The 12,192-nt window shown below is 42.6% G+C and overlaps 3 protein-coding genes across 3 annotated transcripts; 2 read left to right on the top strand and 1 right to left on the bottom strand.

The window, feature by feature from the left end:
* Positions 1-766: 766 nt before the first annotated feature.
* On the bottom strand, positions 767-4,086 carry LOC139644486 (serine/threonine-protein phosphatase 2A catalytic subunit alpha isoform-like). The gene is made up of 7 exons (XM_071519856.1): positions 3,620-4,086; positions 2,915-3,124; positions 2,611-2,784; positions 2,433-2,522; positions 1,963-2,124; positions 1,722-1,840; positions 767-1,604 (listed from the first exon to the last, which is right to left on the bottom strand). Exons 1-7 carry the CDS (start codon positions 3,719-3,721, stop codon positions 1,532-1,534), a joined length of 930 nt encoding a protein of 309 aa, XP_071375957.1. The 5' UTR covers positions 3,722-4,086; the 3' UTR covers positions 767-1,531.
* Positions 4,087-5,063: 977 nt separating this feature from the next.
* Positions 5,064-8,482, top strand: LOC139644476 (ATP synthase subunit O, mitochondrial-like). Its single transcript, XM_071519847.1, has 7 exons — positions 5,064-5,119; positions 5,407-5,457; positions 5,598-5,708; positions 6,055-6,184; positions 7,699-7,811; positions 7,985-8,071; positions 8,238-8,482. The coding sequence occupies exons 1-7, from the start codon at positions 5,093-5,095 to the stop codon at positions 8,346-8,348; spliced, it is 630 nt and encodes a 209-aa protein (XP_071375948.1). The 5' UTR covers positions 5,064-5,092; the 3' UTR covers positions 8,349-8,482.
* Positions 8,483-8,856: 374 nt separating this feature from the next.
* On the top strand, positions 8,857-10,922 carry LOC139644477 (UPF0461 protein C5orf24 homolog). The gene is made up of 2 exons (XM_071519848.1): positions 8,857-9,064; positions 9,388-10,922. The coding sequence occupies exon 2, from the start codon at positions 9,391-9,393 to the stop codon at positions 10,063-10,065; it is 675 nt and encodes a 224-aa protein (XP_071375949.1). The 5' UTR covers positions 8,857-9,064; positions 9,388-9,390; the 3' UTR covers positions 10,066-10,922.
* Positions 10,923-12,192: the final 1,270 nt, after the last annotated feature.

Here is a 12,192-nt window from a genome sequence, read left to right as displayed (position 1 = left end):
GCCAGTGGAAGGAATCTCACTGAGAAAATAAAAGCCCTGCCATACATCAGCGGTTCAGGTGAAAAGGGATGGTTTAATTTGTAATGGGTAATGTATAGAAAATGTTTGATTATTTTCTGTAGGCTTATAATGTGTTTATATAAGATAAACATTGAAGCAGGGACAAATACCAATGAAGTTATATTTCAGTTTCAGCTGGTCTTTACATGCGGCTTTTATTTTCAGCAGTGAACTGGCTCTCACATCCGTTACGGCTATGACATTTTCGCGAAATGTACTCGCATGCAGTAAATTACAGGCAGTAAATTATTAATAATTGATAACAAAAGTTTGCGGGGTTTTCACTTTTACCCCAACACGTAATCACCACGCAGAGCAGACTGGCATTATCAGAGAACAGGAGTGTCTTGTGGAGAAATAGGCGTCTCGTCTGACATTAAAAGGCAGAAACAGAGCCAAGCCTTATCTGGTTCATGTACAAGAGACAGCAAGATTGCTCACCGCTGTTACTGACATGGTTTGAAATGACCTTTGCGCAAACCTACAGTCCATCGCTTCATAACGCTGATGTAATACCCAGTATAACCATGTGAAATATCGCTGTCTACTTAGATTCCCTAATAACCTGCACATGTACAGTAGAGGACATTGATTAGCAGAATTGATAATCAGCAGCTTTTTGGACGTCTATCTCCATCTAGTGGTGATTAATCATAGACTTCTAGACAGCTGTGGGGGAAGAAATGCCAAAAGAAATGTACATGAATGACGTTAATGACGAAGCAACTTTAATCTTTATTTCATATAGCTGGGGCTGCAAAACATTAAGTTATTTTTTTTCTTTACAATTTATGTCATTTGTACCGATATTGCCTATTGAAATGAAATACATTAACTCCCATATGAGACAGCAGAGCAAAAAGAGGGCTACTTACACTAGAATAGGATATAAAAAGAATGTAGTTTGTCAGTGCCATGTGATAAAAATCAAATACAAAAGTGCAAAGAGAACAAATTCATTTCTGACGTCTAACCCTATCATCTCACTTCACAAAATAAATTGTTGCGCTTCAGTTACAAAAAAAAAAAGTTCACATTATATTTACTGCAACCTTTGATTTGAGGCCATGCCAAGTGAAAGATGCAGCTTATATACTGTATATGGCAACACACTCTGGTCATCATTAACATCCTAACACAAAAGTTACTTACATTTAGGCATTATTCTCAGCATTAGTTCATTCATTGCGGATATATTTTTCCTGACAAAACCAGCAGGTATTGTGACTGTATTGTTCATACTGACAATCATTTTCTAGCAATAAAAACATCATGCACAGAGAGGAAAAAGTTGAAAGGATGGTGGTGGTCTTAGCTAGGTGTGATATTTTCCATTTCATTGTGATTATGGCACACATTTTTTGGTCCATGGGGTAATGAATGCTTCATTTCTCAAACCTCTGTGTAGTGTGTTGCCATTCCCCCCACCTTCCTCTAACTGACTGCAACACCTTTTCAGGCGTGGAGAGCTTTACAGGAAGTAGTCGGGAGTGCGTCGGGTCACGTGGGGTTCTCCTCTGCGCGGAGCAGGGTCGAACTGTAGGCTGAAACACAAGAGGGGCAGCACTCACCATCAACTCACATTTTGATTTTTATCATGAGTATGAATCATATTTAAGACTGCGCGACATATCATATTAATAGTAGAAGACTTTACTTACAAGGAGTATTTCAATGTGTCATCAAGCTCCATGATTGCTGCCTGGTTTCCACAACGATAACAATAGTTTGGTGCACTGAAGATCGTCACTACATTACGGTCGTGGCACCAGTTATAACCCTACGTCAAGAGATGAAAGGCTTTTTAGAATTCATCACATAATAATGTAGTAGCCGCATGTGGTGTGCCTCTAGGGGAAAATATTAGGATTTGCTATCCTTGGGTAAACAAGGTCAAAGCACCTCCATCACCAGCTGGTGGGCTCTTGAGACCAGAGTCAGGCCATTTGCATGGTTGAAGGTCTCGGAGATGTCCTGCCCGAAGGTGTAGCCTGCACCACGGGGGGAGATGCCCCAACCGCCACGGTCATCCGGGTCCGACCACAACAAGTCACACATTGGACCCTAAAACATGGACAAAATGGCAATGTTACTTAAGTTAACTATATTGTGACACACAATCTCATAATTCAATATGAAAAGGTGCAACAGTGGTATACAGTAGATCTATAGACTTTAGTATGGAATCTACTGAGCTACTGGATTGTCCTTGCAGATACTTCTAAAGCAAAGCATTTCAACTGCAAATTTATGAATATCAATCTTCGGAAATCCATATGCTATGACAGTAGATTACAGAAATCAACAATTAGTAAGGGCAGTCAAGAGAAAAGCCTCCGCTGTTAAATCACTGCAGAATTCACTGCATGTACCTCATGAGGAACCTCCTGTAGGCGATCCAGCGCTCTGATGTGTTCCAGTGTGTCTATTGAAGGAGACAATCCTCCATGGAGGCAGAAAATCTGAAAGAAGATAAGATGAAACACAGCTCATTATGTCTGTGGTTTACACAGTAAGTCACGCATCCCATATTTGAATGCCCCATCTCACCTGGTTGTCTACCAGCGCAGTGAGGGGCAGATAGTCAAACAGGTCTGTGAAGTACTTCCAAACATTGGCATTTCCATATTTCCTCAAGCACTCGTCGTAGAAGCCATACACCTGTGTGATCTGCCTGCTCTCGTGGTTCCCTCTAAGGATTGTGATTCGTTCACGGTACCTTACCTGAAAACATGACATATATTATCAAAAAAGGCAAGGATGATCAATCATTAACACCACCTGTACTCCAACATAATAGTTGGCTTGTTTATATCAACATGATAGTATTGGCGGTATCGTTTCAATACTGTACCTTAAGAGATACCAGAAGTGTGACCGTTTCCACAGAATAGTAGCCCCTGTCTACATAGTCTCCCATGAAGAGGTAGTTGGTGTCTGGAGACTTGCCCCCGATCTTGAACAGCTCCATAAGGTCATGGAACTGACCGTGGACATCTCCGCAGACGGTCACTGGACATCTCACCTCCTGCACGTTGGACTCCTTCGTCAGGATCTCCTTGGCCTAAAAAGAGGATTGAGAAAACATACGGTTAGGCTGATAAACAGGTGATGAAAAGGGAGATGCCATTTGTGAGTGCATTATGGGCTTGTGCTGTAAAAGCCTTTTTTTTTTAGGCCAAACACAATATTTATCCTGTCTTGAATTGAGAGTAGATTCCTCTATGCTGTGTTAGTGCCAGTTCACTAAAGTGGCGCACACAGTGAAGAGGTACAAGGGAGTGGGCGTAGCTAGGGAAAACAGAGTTGCTGGCTCCCTCCTCCATCTTCTTGGCGAGTGGTTTCTAGCCTCAACAGGGGCACTGCATGCAACTGAAACCAAATGGTGTGCTCCAAAGCAAAGCCACAAGAGCATGCCTCCCTAGGTTAACAATTCTTCCATTAAGACGTATGAACTACAAGATACAATAGTTTGATAGCATCTATGGGGAGCTAACGACAGCAACTAATGGTTAGCTAGCCGACGTTAGCTACCTTCAACGTTACTGCGCTAACCCACCTTTTCGCAGAGGACTTTCACTTGATTTTCTGATAGCTGTTTGCATTCGTTCAGCTGTTCAATCCATCCGTCCAGCTCCTTGGTGAATGACTTGTCGTCCATGCCTGGTTTGGCGTCAGCTAGCGAGCCTGCTAGCTTTAGTTACCTAACGAAAACCACTTGCTACGTTTTATGGCCGAGCTACGCTACGTGCTAGCAGGCTCTGGTCATTCGCAGCCCGTGTGTGTGTGTGCTCTGCTCTCCAAAATGAATGCGTCAACTGCCTGGACAGATTGCGTCCCTGCAATTTCGTCCCGACCGACCTATCCAACTTACATGATACAGAAATTATTTTGTTTCTCGACGTTTAACGGTCAAGTAAATGCGAAGTAGCTGATGTTATCGTAAACACGAAAACTAGCTTAGAAAATTTACAGACCCAGCCCTGCTGTTTCTTGTCCGAGCAACAAACTGTGTTTACGTCACCACTTCTCTGGCCGGGCCCCTCAGTGGGTTACTGGTCTGTGCTGCCCCCTGCTGGATTCAAGAGGCAACCTGCAGGGCTGCGTGGCTAAAGGTTTCTGTCATTACTGGGGGAGTGGGGGAGGGGCGACTACAGGTCAGGACTGACAGCTGAACGCAACCAAAGGCACACAAACAACAATCATACTATATGATGGTACAGTTAGTTCGATGAGTACAGCTGCAAAGATTGCAATTTGCACAAAGATAGCTGATATACAACCTGTTACCCACGATTAAGTACTTTAAGTAATTTTTGGGACATGCCCCTTGTTGAGAGACACTTGCGGGGCCACATTGCATTGCAGTTGAGCCTTAACAGCATCATGAGGTGCGTAGTTTAAAAAAAGAAAAGAAAAAGAGGGAAAAGACAGAAGTGTATGTCATCTGTCATTTTCATATTCTGTGATTTTTGACTTGCAAAATCAAGACAAGTTGGTAACTACACTAGAGATTTCTATCTAGTTACTAGCTTGCCTGTCACTCAGCTTCTTTTTAAACACAATTAATGGCGCACATAAGAAAAGTTTGTTCCACCACTGACTTGCCACTACTTCACGACGGGTTCAGCAGCTGCAGTTTTCACATTTTAATAAGTCATAATAACTTCACACTACACTAATTTAATTCAAGACTTTGGGTTGCATGTGGTGTGTGTTTGGTGCATTATGATATCTAACTGCATCAGAAGTGCAAGAGTACAGATGGAACAAAAACCTGCAGGACAGGGGCTTCTTGAGGACTGGTGGGGAAACACTGTCCTCGGGCGCTAATAAAATCAATATCCATGTGGATGTCACTGAATCCCTATTTGAATAATTAGAAGGTGGTGAATTCACATCACATTTTTCCTACAGTGCAATGATTGCCAACAGTCGACACATGCACGCAAACTACATTAACCATAACAGGATGTAGTTGTCTGAAACGCACATGCGCATTACTTTCTACCCTAGACAGCTGTAGGAGAAAATGGCAGCACTCATGCTAGGACAGCAGGTAAGACATTCAATGATTTTGGTGATTTCATCTTTTTAAATAGCTCGCACTCGAATATTTTTTAGTTTAAAAACTTAACTCAATCTTGAATTCCTTTTGGAGGCGAGGAAGCAACGCTAAAAGTCTATCAAGTGTTCACGAGGCATTGCGCTTGAATGACTGCTAACATGTTAGCTACCCAGCTAGCTGTCTGTAACGTCTCAGTGCTTGCATACTCGGAGTCAGTACTTGTTTAGCTAGCTAAGTTCTGGTCTCTGTGTTGAAATGACACCTATTCCTCTCTCCAGGCCCGCCAGTTCAGCACGTCTGTGATCAGACCTGTATCAAAACTGGTAAAAGTAAGTGAGCTGCATAGTTTTAAGTTTTCCACACACGGGAAATAATCATCCTGGCTGTACAGTTTGTCACAGCAGTAGCTGCTAGTAGTAATTCAGTGTACCGGTCTGCCTTCTCCATATCTGTCTCTCTCTCCCTTCAGCCTCCCATCCAGGTGTATGGAGTGGAGGGCCGCTATGCCACCGCTCTGTTCTCAGCTGCCAGCAAGCAGAACAAGCTGGATCAGGTGGAGCAGGAGCTGGGCAAAGTGTCTGTAAGTTAAGAAACTGGACACACACACGTTAGCAATGTTTCAGCAAGGGGGTGTCAGCTCATAACTGCAGTTTAATGATTAAAAGTCAATAGCTGGTAAAGGTAATTTGTTTCCTTGGCATTTATTCATGCTATTATGCTAATGCATGATGACTGGATGATAAGAAGTCCAAATGGGCTGCATATCTGAGGAATGAAGCCACCACAGCAATGGCCTCAATTATGATCTGGTCTCATACAGTGTCTAGTAAGAAGATTTTATATTTTGTAAATCCAAGCAGTTTCAGCCCGACTGACCTTCATAACATCAAGGACATTAACTGTGTGTGTGCCATTTTCTCCCTCAGGGCCTGATCAAGGACCCCAAACTGTCAGGCATTGTAATGAATCCCCATGTGAAGCGCAACATCAAACAGAAGACCTTCACCGATGCTCTGGTGAAAGCTAAGCTCTCCCCCATCACCGTCAACCTCATCAGTGAGTCGTCATTGATCAGGGCTAAGTGGCTTTGGGTCACTGCTTTAGCAAGTGGAGATGCTGGAGCTGCATAATCACTTTGAAATTCAAACAGTTTGGGCATTCGAGGACACTAATGTTTAGTTATTTTAAGAGGGGGTATAGGGGTATTGTTGCAAAAAACAAACTAATTTATTTGGGCCTTTTAGTTTTTAGGTAACGGAGGTCATTGGATTTCAAACTGACACTTCCTTATTTTGTCACCTTCAATTTTCTCCTAAACCATTACAGATACAATAGGGAGTCTTTTTGATCAAAATTAATCTAGAAATCCTGGTAACTAGTAATAGTACTTGCATCATTCACATTTTACCATTTGCATTCTCACCAAAAGTCTCCTGACACCCACAAATTAGCAATTTGACAGTATTACAGGTATATACACTAAGACCAAACGTTAATTTAAAGTGCAAAATTTTCTAAAAATAGAAACGGAACATAGTGAACTTGGTTCCTTTTTCCCCCAGAATCTCACCAATATGTATTTTCTTCTCTTGTCTGTCAACCTCCATTCCATGTCCCTATCTACTGTTTTTCTTTCGGCTCTGGCTTCAGTCATGTTGTCAAACAATGATCTGCTTTTATGGTTGATGCCAAATTGAAATATAACACAAACTGAGGTAGAATGGGGTGAACTAGCATGATCTTGACCACCATGGCCTTGCAAGTTTAAAACGGGATGGATATTTCCGTTTATAGACACACACTCAAAATTTCAAATGGGTGGACTCTGTAACCAGTCAGGAATGTGTGAATCTACTTTCTTAGCATTCTATGACTTCTAAGGATGTTGGAGGCAAAAAATCCAACTCTCAGACCCAAGATCAGACCAGCTATTATACAACCAGTTATCATTTCTGTCATTTTGTGGAGTCTTTAAGTCTATCCATGTTTTTCAAGAAACAGCAGTAACCAGCACAAAGATGGATTATTTTTTGTTCTACAAGGTTTTCAGTCATTCACTGCAAACAAATAAAAATCAGTCCTCAAATATAATTGATGTAAGCTGAAATAGCCAGTCCATGGGCCAACTGTTAGACCCGCAGTGCATTACTTAACAAAGCCTGTGGTTCACAGTCAATATAGGCTGAATGCCGCAGGTGTGTAGCGCCGTCTCAGCGCAGCCTTGGAGATATCTGTAGGAGAACTAGAAGTTAAAAAAGATAAATGCATAAATTCCAGAATTCAGGGGAAATTGAGTGTGATCTATTACTTCATGTTTGTTGTAAGTGCATTTACCATATAAAAACAAACAATTGTTTTTTCAATTTTCTGCACTTATGTTTAGAATTGAGACATATATGTAAGTGAAACATAGGAGAACCAGTACAGACAAAATCACAATTATTATTATTATTTTTTTTATTACATACTACTACTACTTAAGTTGCAAATGTTTAAATGTAAAAGTGGTAAATACCCCAGCCCAAAAAAACAAACATAAACAAAGTGTGTCTCATTTTTTTGTTGTGCAGATGTTTTGGCTGACAATGGCCGTCTGACTTTAACTGCTGATGTCATCTCTGCCTTTGGCAAGATGATGAGCGCCCACCGTGGAGAGGTCATCTGCTCCGTCACCACTGCTCAGGTAGGAAACAGATGGCCACCGACATGTGAGCGTAAACACACTCCTGCACCTCCTTCTACAAAATTTGTCACATCATAATACATCTTTTGTATCTATTATGTATCAGCCATGGGCAAGTTATTCATTTTATGCTCTTTCGATATATTTACCAGTTCTTTTTGTATCCGTTTCAGCCTTTGGATGAAGTTAATCTTGCCGACCTGAAAGTTGCTCTCAAGGGTTTCCTGCAGAAGGGTGAAACTATCAAGCTGGAGACTAAGGTACAAATTCAGACCTGAGCTCAGAAATATGCCTGAAGGAGAGGGTGTGACTTTGTCTTGGTCTGATTTAAAGGGAATGAAAATCTGATGCCCATTCAGTGACTTAGCAGTAACCTAATCATATGTAAGCCGTTTGTGGTTTCAAGTATCCTCCTCTCTTTCACAGTCCGATCCTGCCATCCTGGGCGGCATGATCGTCAGCATCGGGGACAAGTATGTGGACATGTCCACAAAAACCAAGATTCAGAAGATCACCAAGCTCATCAGGGAAACTTAAGTCCTGTGGACTTAAACCTGGGATGGATGGGAGAAGACCAAGGGGGATCCGCTTACAAATGTACATTGCTATTCTAGCACTGCAATTGCTATTCAGCCAGTGTCTATTGTCAAATTCATATTGATGTATTAAAATCTCTAAAAAAAAAAATGGAGAATGCCCCTTTGTTGTCATTCAGACATTGTCCCGTCACATTATTCATTTCTATAGATGACAAATGATGATAATGCAGACGCTTGGTTGATTGATTGATTGTTGGGTCAAATTTTAATCCTATCTTTGTTATATTACTGCTGTAGACTTCGACACTTTGCTATAAAGATGCCGTTTTATTTAACATGAACTCAGGTTGATTGCGAAAAATAGATTTGGCGTGTGAGTGTGTGATTCAGGTAACACATCGATCTTCTAAACACTTTCAAAGAAGCTGCTGCGTTTCCTGGAGGCCGCGAGGCGCATGCGCGGTCCATTCTTCTATTTTATTAATTTTTTTTTTCAGACGAAAATGGCTGCCTCTCTCATCTAAACCTCTGCTAAAAGGATTAAATAAGCATGAAATAGCCATCGCAAATCGCAATCCTGCTTCAAGACAATATCCATGGACACCACGGCGTAGTTTGTCCGCGCCGTTGTGAAGATGTTGTGGCTGACAAAGAAGGGAAATGTATGTGATTCGATTTTAACCCTTGCCATCCCATGATCCGCCTACAAATGAGGTACGAAGTATTCATTTGATGTGCTTAAAATAGCCTCACATTTTTTGGAAACAGGCATAATTTAATTTCAGTATATGTCACATTTCCTTGCAAACAATAACTATTTTCTGCCTCGTTTTGTCTGCACCTTAATTGCATTGTTTTGTGCTGCAACGCTAAAAGGCTACATTTGCCCCACCAAAAGTAAGCAATTCAGAAAATGCCCCTTACGGTTTCTTTGTGTGAGTAGGCAGGCACGTACTGTAGGTGTAGAGAGACAATTCCTATTTACATGTGTGTTTCTCTTCCATCCACTTAACGTTTGTGTTTCTGCACCCCAACAGAAAATGATGCACCAGGTGACCAGCAGCAGCAATGACTATTGCATGAGTGGATTGGCAGAGGACTGTCAGCATCCCACCAGCCACTTTGACTTATGTAGCACACAGTCCAGCAAATTCTACCCCTCTCCTCCAAACCCCACTTTACAGCTGTCCCTTTCCAGCCTGCCCCCTTTGCCGCAGGGCATGCATAAACCCATGGCATGTCAAATGCAAGAGACCCAGAACGAGTTCCAGCCCCAGACAGTGAGGATCAGGGGCGGCGAGGCTCCTGGGCCCGACGGCTCCAAGAAAAAGAAGGGCATCGTGAAGTCAGGCAGGAGAGGGAGGCCATCGGGGACCACAAAGTCAGCTGGGTACCGTACCAGCACAGGACGTCCGCTCGGTACCACTAAAGCAGCCGGGTTCAAAACCAGCCCGGGACGGCCCCTCGGCACCACCAAAGCAGCGGGCTATAAGGTCAGCCCCGGCCGGCCCCCCGGCAGCATAAAGAGTCTAGCTCGGCTCAAGAAGCTGGAGTACGGCAGCTGTGATGGTGCCAAGAAACTAGACTTCAGCAACTGCGGTGGCCCCAAGAAACTGGACTACACTAGCTGTGATGTTGCGGCCTTTCCGTACACCATGATGCAGAAAAGAGACCTCTGTGAGCCCGGTGGCAAAGTGGAAGAAACCAACGAATAGCTCCGCAGCTCTCGCTCCACTGCTCCAAACACATCGGTGTGCATGTGCAAGAGGATGTTGAGTAGAACATTTCTCTCCAGGTGTGGGAAGGAAGATTTTTTCGTCATTTAAATCAGCTATGAATAAGTTTTCACTGTACAGTGTTGACATTGTCTCCATCCTCTCATAATAAACGACTGAAATCACTCCTATTTAGGAAGTATGTTATCCTGTTTGACAGAGATGCATGCATAGGAATTAATCACAATCAAATCAATATAGGAAAGAAAGTATGTATTCATCATAGTTTGTGGTTCAACGCTCACTGGAGAGCGGATCTTTTTCCCCTTTTTGTTTCTCCCCTTTGAGTTGTGACATTCTCTGTTACTCTGCTTTAACATAATAGTTTCTATTGCCTGGTTCTCATGACATTTTTTACATTTATAAAAATTGCATTTTAGTATAAACACACATTAAATTCAGCTTTTTCCTGAGCATATGTGGAAGTGTAGTTGTCCTTTTTGTGTTGTCCAGTGCAATATGTGTTTCATTTTGTACTACTATACTGCTTCATAAAGGAATGGGAACACTGCGATACATTTTTTTTATCAGCCTGAATTGGAGAAACTCGACACGATAATAATATCCTTTTGAACACAAGATTTGTTATTTCTACACTTTGTGAATATGGTTTTGACTATGTATTGTAATAGCCTCTCTTTGTCCTCAAACTATCACTTGATAAGCAAACCCAGACTGAAATGTATGTTGTTATGCCGTTCATTAGAAGAAAATTAATTTCAACCAACAGAAAAAATGCTTCGTGGACTATGTATTAAACGCCTAATGTACTGTATGTGAAACCAAAATAAAAGAAAGAAATGGTCTTTGCCGAATAACATTGTTTTTTTTTTTTACTGTCACTCAAATTCTAAGCATGCAGTTCTTCCTGCAGACACAAGAGGTCTCATATCCCCAGACAATAGTAATTCACCTTGTAATAATACCTCTATTTACCCCATGTTTAATTAAATTACGATGTACTTGATGCACGCATTTACTCCCTGTCAATGTCACTACATGAGGTGAATGCAGTATTGATCAGTCAGACGAAAGAGGGCCATACTAGTGTTAATGTGAACGCCAAAGCCACTGATCCGTTAGGGGTGGGTGAAGAAGTTATTTCACGCACGTATCTGTCTGTTAGTAGTGTTTCTGCTCGACCATCCACCAGAAAGGTTAGGGAAATTTACAGCCGCACACATCTGAGTCAACAACCCAAATAGTAAACCTTAATTTTCAGCACAGAGAGGTAAGTTCCTCTGCTGCCAAGTCGACGTACAGCTGGCTGGTCTTTGTTTGATCTTGAAGGACCGCCGGGCCACTGCCGCGGCTCTATTGTGCTCTCTCTACTTTACATGCGCGTGCATGGGCAGATCAGTTTGATTTACAGGACGCAAACGAATCCCTGTCAGTATTACATGAGAGGAATGATGGATAGCACCATTGGTGGTTTTATCGAAGCAAAACCCGAGCCTTACGCACGTTTGCTGCCACTGACTCCTTTTTTTTTCCTTTTTCCTGAGCGCCTAGCGGCCTGTTTCCTCATGTCAGGACTCTCTGGAGAGGCAACATGGCGCATGGAGTTTGACCAGATAGGCCGTGCTGCCGTATGCGCACTGCCATCGTTTTGTTTTCTCGCCCCCCCCCCCCATGAATACACAGGCCTAGCCTTTCACTCACTGGAGTTACACTCACTGCGGTCTGAAACAATGGGACAAACAGAGAGAGGGGCTACTCTATAAAATAGATCCTCCATTCATTCATAGTAAACGTATCATAAAGCTGTTATTATGTACCATAGTTTATTTACCGACTTTCAAACTGCACCTGGGTGTGCGTGCGTGCGTGTATATGTGTGTGTGTGTGTGTGTGTGTGTGTGTGCGTGCGTGCGTGCGCGCGTGTGTGAGAGGAGGGTGAGTGCCACGGCCCTCTGCAGACGGGGGGTTGGGTAGCTGTGCCGATTGGTTGCTGCTCACCAACACAGTCAGTCTGGGCTTGTTTTAACATAACCAGGGGCACTTCGACAGCAGGCACAAAAATCATGTAGTAAATAAGCTATTGTGACTGTTAGGGGACCAGTTATG

The sequence above is a fragment of the Centroberyx affinis genome, unplaced genomic scaffold (assembly GCF_046629955.1).
Source record: "Centroberyx affinis isolate AG114_WGS23_722 - 3 ecotype Tasmania unplaced genomic scaffold, CSIRO-AGI_Caff_v1 ptg000743l_1, whole genome shotgun sequence".
NCBI lineage: Eukaryota > Metazoa > Chordata > Actinopteri > Beryciformes > Berycidae > Centroberyx > Centroberyx affinis.
This window is presented reverse-complemented; position numbering and strand designations above follow the sequence as displayed.